General features: G+C 28.4%; 1 protein-coding gene across 1 annotated transcript; it reads right to left on the minus strand.

Moving 5' to 3' along the window:
• Positions 1-6,248: 6,248 nt before the first annotated feature.
• LOC107015983 (transcription factor TCP12) lies at positions 6,249-7,865 on the minus strand. Its single transcript, XM_015216447.2, has one exon. It carries the CDS (start codon positions 7,611-7,613, stop codon positions 6,498-6,500), a length of 1,116 nt encoding a protein of 371 aa, XP_015071933.1. The 5' UTR covers positions 7,614-7,865; the 3' UTR covers positions 6,249-6,497.
• Positions 7,866-9,258: the final 1,393 nt, after the last annotated feature.

The following is a 9,258-nucleotide window of genomic DNA, read 5'->3' on the forward strand; positions in this document are numbered from 1 at the left end:
ATTTCCAAAAGATTTGGTAAGAGTGAGACAAGAAGCAAAGCCATCAGTTGTTTCCTTTTTTTCTGGTTCGACGTAGATTTAAAATTTAAATTTTATAAATCTAATAGGTAAGATTATTAGTACTAATTTATTAAAATATTAAAAAAATTTACTTTCTCAGTCTCAATTTATATGATATAGTTTAACTTAAAATAAAGTTTAAGAAAGACGAATAACTTTTAAAATCTGTGATGTAAAATGTAAATCATCTAGGAGTGAAACAAATAATAACCACCTTTGAAAATATAGACAAAATTTAAATAATAACAAAAAGAAATAAACATTTTATTAAATGAGACAAAGTTAATGATAATATAAGAGACTTCAAATTTTAATTATGAGTACTCTTTGTCTCCTTTATCATCCAAGGCTTTCTTGGATTTTCTATTTTAAAGAAAAACATAATATATTTACAAAATAACTTATTGTATTTTTTATATTATTTTTAAATATGTAAATATATTTTAAAAACATTTAAGTAACTATATTTTAATTTATGGTCAAATACTGAAGTGTTTTGACCTTGATACTCGAAATAAATTCCTTCACATAAATAATAATTTTATTTCGAGTCGTGACTAGAGATGAATATTCGATTCTTTGGTTCAATTTTTAGAAAAGTTGTTTAATGTATACTAATTATTTTCTACAACAAAAATAACATATCTAGTGAAATTTCACAAGTGATATCTGAGGAAGGTAGAATGTACGCAGACCTTTATACTACTGCATCATGGAGATAGAGAGGGTAGCTGTTTTAGAAAGACCTTCGACTTAAGTGTGTACAACAAATCCCGATGTAAAAAAGAAGACAACGAAGAGAAATCGAAACAAGAAACACCGCAAAAGTAGACAAAACAATAATAAAATCATGTAATAAACAACCTAGTAAGGTAGATTAATTATGAACAAACTAACACTAATAAACAATGATAAAAGTAAAAAAAAAAAGAAAAAAGAACACAATGATACAACTAATTCCATTGCAAGCATCAACCACCCTAACCAAGACAAAACTACGCTATCTACTACTCTTCTATCCTAGTAAGAATCCTCCTTTCTAAGGTCGTATTCTCGATAATCTGAAATTGCATCATATCACATCCTATCACTTCTTCTCAATAATTCGACCGACCTCTACCACTCCTCGTACATTGACACATTTAATCACATGTCTTTTCAACCCTAATAACAACCTTTGACTGGAAAATATATATTATCCAATCTATACTAGAAAATCAAGCAAAATGAAGAATATCATTTCTCATACAAAACAAAATTTGGTGAAAGGCATCAATGCTTAATTAATAACTCTGACCATTATTGCATTTAATTTGAATATAGTTTTGTCATATTGGTATGACCATGAAAAACATGCAGACTAAAGTCCACACCATTTTCTTGTTATTCCCTTTGTGTGTCAGATGGTGAAGACTTCATTTGTAGTTGAATTTAAAAGAAAAATCTTTTAACAAAGAGTAGCGGTAAAGTGATAAGTATTCGCTCACATTTTATCATCTAATATGATATTTTTTAGCGTGAATTTAATTTAAATCGAACTCTACTACAAATATCAGACATCAAAACTAAAAAAATCTTCTAATGTTTGGTCATTTAATTAGTCAAAAGAGGTCTTTTTCTTGTCTTTATTTTTTGGTCCATGGTGTTGTACAGAGTACTTTAAGGCATGCATGAATAGATTGGTAAGATTCCATCTTGGAGACTTGGACTTAAATTAATTGGTCAAAATATGAAATAGGACAGAGAAAATTATAATGTCATATAAACCATTTGGTCCAGATTCAGGAGTTTTAAAAGTTATCAAATAAAATTAAGGGAATAGGGGCAAATATATCTTTTTAACTTGGAAAAAAGGATCTTTGGAATGGCATAGTTGGTTTGGAGGGTGATTATTCACACGGATGATCTAGGATCGATCCCCTCTCAATGCCTTTCGAGTCTGTCACATAGGTAGTGTGGTTTACATCCCCTGTGCGATTTGCAGGCTATTACACAGTGAGCGTTTACCTAGTGCGCACAAAGTGCTCACCCGAAGGGCAAAGGGTTCCAAAAAATAAACTTGCAAAAGGAATAAATATATCTCTGAACTATCATAAATGATAGACATATATCTCCGTTATATTTTTGAGATGTTGATGCTCCTGCCGTCTAAAAACTAGAACATATATGCCCTTCACGCTAACGGAAAGGGCATCAATGTCCGGCTCTAGTTTTTAAACGGCAGGACACTAACGTGTAAAATTATTGTTCAATTGTAATCTAATTGTTGCTTTTTCAAATTTAGTAAATGTTATTAAAAATCTTATACGTTGTAACTTGTAATTTTACTTTTTTGAGCAAAGAAATTTTCCACCATATCTGTTCATTACTACTTCAATCATATTTATTTAATAATTTATATATAGATGTTCAATAAACTCATAATTAGGATTTGGTTAATTGAGTTATAGTTGGAGGGTCAATTCCCATCGGTAACTCTTAAAAAAATGTAGAGTATTTGATTTGAAGTTGATATTTGTTTTTGAAATGTGCAAAAAATTTAAATTTCTATTTTTCCAAATTTTTTTTTGTGAAAAGTAGGATTTCAAATTTGAAGATGTGATTTTATTATTATTTAAAAATATAAAACTTAACTGTATATTTTTTTAAAAGAAAGACCAAATATTTTAAATTATATGAAAAAAAACTCAACGTTTGATGTGAATGGATTATTTGTAGTTTGTATCACGGGAAAGGATTATATTTAAAAAGTAACTAGTTCCCGTTGTAGTACAATTGTTTATTCTTTTTGGATCGGTGGATCTTTGTAATTTGATGTGTATTTGAAAACTTATTCACACCAGGTGTATACATCAACTCAATACATGCATGTCATGCGTTTGAATTTGTGATATATTTTACTTGATTTTAATTGATTAATTCATGTATTATACTTCATTAAATCATGTAATCATTAAAATTAAATTAATTAAATGTATAAACTAAATATAAATTTATTTATTTATTTAATTTAATTTTAAAAGAAGACTGTAAGCTAAACCAAATATAGTATATCCTTTAGAGAAAGAATTAAGAGTTAGTTGAGTTGGTTACATTCATAAATAAAAAAGTTTAATACACTACAAAAACTTGGTGGTATTTATATTTTCTACAGCCAACTCAATTAAATTACCAAGATATCAATATTCGAGTTCGAAACTGTTACGATGTTTCAAAATACGTCTCAATTTTAATTTTCGTGACATATTTTTTTTTTAAAGAAAAAAGTCTTTTACGACTATCTTAGACAATTAGTCTAGTTGCATGTCATGTTTATACTTAGATAAAAAGTTATTCCAAACATTGGGGTAGATATATCCCCTATTTTTAGAAACTTTTTTTTGTCCGTACTTATATTGAAGTCTGGTTAAATTTAAATTCGCGTTAAAAAGTTTCATATTGAACTGCTTATTCTCTATCATCAAGCTAGCCTTTACCTCATCATACCTTTTCTTTTATACTCGCTCTGTCAAAATTTATATGATATAATTCATATTTCGTCGAGAATTAGACTTATTTATTTTGATTATGCATTCGAACACATAATATTTTTTACGAAGAAGGACCTCAAATACCCTCAACTATTCGAATTGATTAAATTTTTTTATATATTTCTCGACTCTTACTTTAGTGGACGACTATACAATATAGTTTCACTCAAAAAAATCACAACCATATGAGGGTGATTCTTTAGCAAAACAAATGAAAATCATGAAAAATTTCTTAATGACTTAATTATTGCTGCTCTAATCAGCAACAATTTCTGTTAAAACAAGTACACAAATAATTAATAGTAGTTTTACGTACCACCATCTTTGAAATTATATTAAGTGGTATATATGGTCAAACATTATTTATTCAAATGGTTCATATATAGCTACTAAGTAGTAGATTTGTACATAAAGTCTCTCATTTATATGTGTCATAAAAAATTATTAAGGACCAGTGCCAATTTATTCACCCTAATTATAACGACTAATCAAAGGCAAAATTGATTGCTCAAAGCTATATGACCACAATAATTTATAATGGTCAGTCAAATCTATTTTTCTGGCATAAAATTTTCATTCAATTGTGTATCTATATGCTATCCCTATAGTAGCAAATATTTTACCAAATAATGTTTTTTTTCTTGTTTATTGTTCGGTATTCATATTGGAGTCCGATTAAATTTGAATTTATATCGAAAAGTCTCATATTGAGAGATAAAACGCTCCTTAACAAAAACGACTCAGTATCTAATGGGACTCCAAACCCAAGAGGACTCGTCTTGATACACAAGGGGTCGATAAAATAAGTTGAAATAAATAAAACAAATTAACGAATGATATCACAACTAGAAAACACGGAATTAATTATGAAATTTATGGGTAATTCTTAGTTAATCCGTTACTAAAAGCTCCTAGCTCATTGATTTTACAAAAATAATTTATCACTATTGTGTACCTAAATAGGATTAACATGAAATATTTTATCGTTACTCTATAAGGAGTTCTATTTCATTTTCTGACTTGCACTTCACGCTAAACAGAATCTCTTGCACGTGCGTACAATAAAGAAGAAGACCTTGTTGACTATTCCTTATAAAAAAAATTGTAAATATCATTGCATTTTATATTTAGGCTTAGCTTTCAAGTAAATATTAGAATGCTCGAGGGACTATCAAGATTTCGCAATACAAAATTTTGTTTGACGCTAATTCCCTATTTGTCTTTGTGTATATACTCGGTATTGGAAGATCTATAGGAAACTCAAGTAGCAATAACAACAATATCATATCCATTATAGTTCCACAAATAAAGTCTAAAAAAATAGAAGTCGTGCATATCTTACTCCTACCTTTGATCTAGAGAACTCAAGCGAGCAGTAATTCACAACCACTAGTTTGTTAAGAATACTACAACCAACACAATACCGTGATCAAGCTTCGAATCATATACGTTAATATAGTATCAGAACATCTACACATGAATTGATAAATCATTATGATATCGAATTCATATGAATCTAGTACGTTCCATGCATATAATAGGTTTGTGTATACAATGAACTACTCTCTTTATATTTATTTATTCTATTTGTTGTAGCTAGTAACCATATTTATTCAATTTAAATTTTGATATTTATTTATTTCACCAATGAAGGTAAGATATCAAACATTAATATATTTATCAAGAAAGAGATCAGAGCTGCCAATAAACTTAATTTGTTGGAATTTTAAAATTTATGAATTGTAGATGAGCCAACAAAGTTCAGTAAATAAAACTAAATGAAGCAAAAAACTACCAAATTAAAGTCTTACCAGAAATTCACCAATAATACCAATTCAGATAGGTGTAAATTAAAACTATATTAGATTCTCTTGTGTAAATATTAAACAAATTAATTGCTATATATATGTTTTGCACCTTAACAAAATGCATACACTAGATATTATAATGAGATAAACTATAGAATATAAACAATATTGCTATTTTATTGGTACAAGTTTGACTGACTAATTAAGGTCATTTATTCATGAAATAATTTAAAAACTGAACAACAATGGGTATAATTCATTTGTTCAAATTACAATATGGTATCTAATAGCATAATGTACTTTGATTCACTAATAAATTTTAACCCCATTTATTCATGAATGATTCAAAAGGGTTAATAAACCCCTCTGGTTGGCATTACAACTACAACAACAACATATTCAACATAACATCATAATTTGGATTTGATCAGGAGGGTGACATGTATGCAAATCTTATCCTTTGTATTGTGAAGATAGATAAGAGATCGATTGTTTATAACAGACTCTCGACTCATATCTAGTAGACAATATTTTTCTTCAATATATCATTGTTTCGACCTGTATTATAAAAAAGTTTCTTCTGGTTTTATTAATACTCCATATGACATGCATTACTTAAACAAAGTGCTTATTATCCATCGAGTTTTAAATCGTGGTCCTTAAGAATATCTCCCTTATCAACAACAACAACAAAAAATTCCCAAATTATCCAAGAAGATGATCTCATATGCATTAGTTTTCTATACTTGTCTCAACCATTATATTTATTCAAGAATTTATTTAGTCAGTAACCTCTTTTCTTGGAGTATGATAGATTATTTATTGAGCTCAACTAAAAATCCAACCAACATAACCAAGTAAAAACTACTATCATTAAACTTACAAAAAAAGTATAATTGTTGAAATAATGAAACAACAAATTTTATTCATTAACACATTCTCTTCCTTTTCTACACACCAAAAACATCAAAAAGCAAAATAATAGAATTTTTTTCCACATTGCAAAAATCAACCAACAACAACAACAAAAAAAACAATCAAACCATAGGAGATATAACATAACATTATATTGAAAAATCGCGCACGTACGACTTGAAATTTATTCCAATCTATGATGTTTGCAGGATAGATTTTTTTCTTGATCCAATGTCTGATATTGTTGAGCCAAGTAAATTGAGCTAGGGTTACCTGCAAATGTAGTACTATAGTTGGTTGATTTCATTGGAGCATAGTTGATTTCCCAATTTCCATGAAAACTCAAGAAGCAATTTCCAACATCTATTGTTGATGAATTACTTGCACCACCTAAATAATTTTGAATTGGAAAATGATGTTCTAGAGATTGAGAATTGGCTTCATGTGGTGAACCTTTTTCTTGATTAACACTTGTGTTGTAAGAATTGTTATTTGAATCTTGATCAAGAAAACCACTATTGCTTCTTGATGATCCTAATTGATCAAACATGTTACTAGGGTTACCTTTGATCATCATTTTTTCTTTGGTTCTTTCCCTAGCCCTTGCTCTTGCTTTTTCCCTTGATTCCCTTTTATGAGGATTATTTTGCATAATTTTTTCCTTATCTTTTCCTAATTCATTGATTGAGTTCTCCTCACACTCAGACATAAAGGAATCACTCTTCCCTTCATAACTTGAACTATTGTTACTATTTATAACAATCTTGTTACCATCACTATATTCTTTTTGTGGGGTGTTTTCTGAGAGATCTTTTATGGCATTATTGGATTTGGAGAAAAGCCATTCTATGGTTTTACTTGCTTTATCAAAGCCTAACATGTCTTGGAGATCAAAGAACTTACGCGCTATGTGAAGGGATAATCTTACTCTTCGATCCCTTACACCTTGAGCAGTGCAAATCTTGCTATGTCTATCCTTCTTCCCCGTCCTCCTTCGTGGCGTTGTGCTAAGACTTCTCTTCTTTGATGATGGTTTAGCCTCAATAGACATTTCCTCCTTTGATGTTTCACTTGAAAGATGAGTAAAATTTCCCTCTTTGACATGATGATCTTGAGGTAATATTTGGCTCAAGGGAGACTCATTATGATCAAGAAATGGAGAAGGGAAGTTCAAGAAAAATGGATTATCTTCTTGTCTTGAACTTGAACTAGGGTTTTGATGATCATATGTAAAAGATCTTTCAAGAAATGTTTTTGAGGTATAAGAAAAAGTATCATGGTTATTGCTTGAAGGAAACATGTTTAGGGTTTACTAAGTATGCAAATCCTCAAAAGTGATGATGGCTTACTTAGGTTTTTTAAGTATTTTATGCTTAAAAGATTTCAAGAACCTTAGATGTTGCTTGATTTTCTATGTTGAAAAAACATGTTTTTGATAGAAGAACAAAAAAAAAATGAAGGGTTAATGGCTTGACTATAACTCATGTGATGATGGTGGTGGTGGTTGAAAAGAGAAAATACAAAATTGGAAGACCATGGAAATTTAGAAAAGTAAAGGTACCTATTTATATTAGAAAATAGTAAAACAAATTTAGGGCAAAGGGAACTTAGAAATAATATTAGTAATAAACCCACACTTTTTTACTAAAATTATATAACTTCATAAATGACACTTTTTTCTTTTTGATTTATTTATAAAAGAAAATGACATTTTCTTTTACCTTTAAAACAATCTAACTTTAGAATTCTCAGTTTATCTTTATTTACATGATTTTATACCTAAACAAAAATGTGTACGACATGTTTTATATCATAATGTTTAAATTGTTTGTTCTTTCTTAAACCGTGTCCAATTTCAAATACTGTCACATAGATTGAAACAAAGCAAGTAGTATCATGTCTTTCTTGTTTAAAACACTCAAAATCGTTAAACATTGATGTTCTTTTTTATATTAAACTAATAACTAGTACTTCTCTCTGTTTTATTTTATATGTGTTAGTTTGATTGGACATATAATTTAAGAATATTAACAAAACTTCTGAATTTAATATATAACTAAGTATATGTTCAATATATCAAATATTCTATAAATTTTGAAATCTTAAGCCTGGCATATCATGATTCTTATAAGATAGTGTTATTAAAGATATAAAATTAGAGATGTTTAAATATAAAAACATGCATTCAATTTTAAATAAAACAAACAAAAAAGAAATAAGACATATAAATTAAAACAAAAAAAATGTACTTTTCGATCGTTACTTTTTATGATGTTTGATCAACATGTGCATTTTCAACTATTCCACCAGATATCTGTTACCGCTAACCTAAGTATCAATTTACTTTGCCTAATAAAACCTAGACAAATGAGATCATACCAACCAACATTATTTGCTTATAATAACTATTGTCTATTGTGGTTAATTAGAATATTGCTCTTCTCATAGTTCTTACACACTCCATTAACTATAAAATCACACCCTTAATTGACATTTTTTTTATATTATTACTTTCCCCCATCTCACCCTTAATTGATATTATTTATTTTGGTACACAACTTTTTTTTTTCTTTTTGTCAAATGAATAAATAAATCTTAATCTAAAACAAATCTAAATATTTGAGATCTTTTGTCTAGTCAAATACATACACTCATATATATAAATTAGAGAGTGTGTACATATATATATATATATATCTTTTGGCTATATGATAAGAGACAAAATAGAATGTGACAGAGGGAGCAGGTGAGAGATTGATAGTCTATCAAAGTGTTTTTAAAAATTGGTAGCTGTGGCCAAGTCTATAGCTATCAAAATTCAAAACCTAATGAGAGGAGGACAATTATTTCAAGCAATATTAAAATAGCTTTACTACACATTAAAAACTTTGAATTGGCCATGCTCCTTTGACTGCCTGTCTAATGAGTCTTTTTCAATTCTAAAG

This window comes from Solanum pennellii, chromosome 4 (genome assembly GCF_001406875.1).
Source record: "Solanum pennellii chromosome 4, SPENNV200".
NCBI lineage: Eukaryota > Viridiplantae > Streptophyta > Magnoliopsida > Solanales > Solanaceae > Solanum > Solanum pennellii.

Bases quoted from the DNA above. Each gene is read 5' to 3' on its own strand.
- LOC107015983 (XM_015216447.2), bottom strand. From the start codon at position 7,613: ATGTTTCCTTCAAGCAATAACCATGATACTTTTTCTTATACCTCAAAA.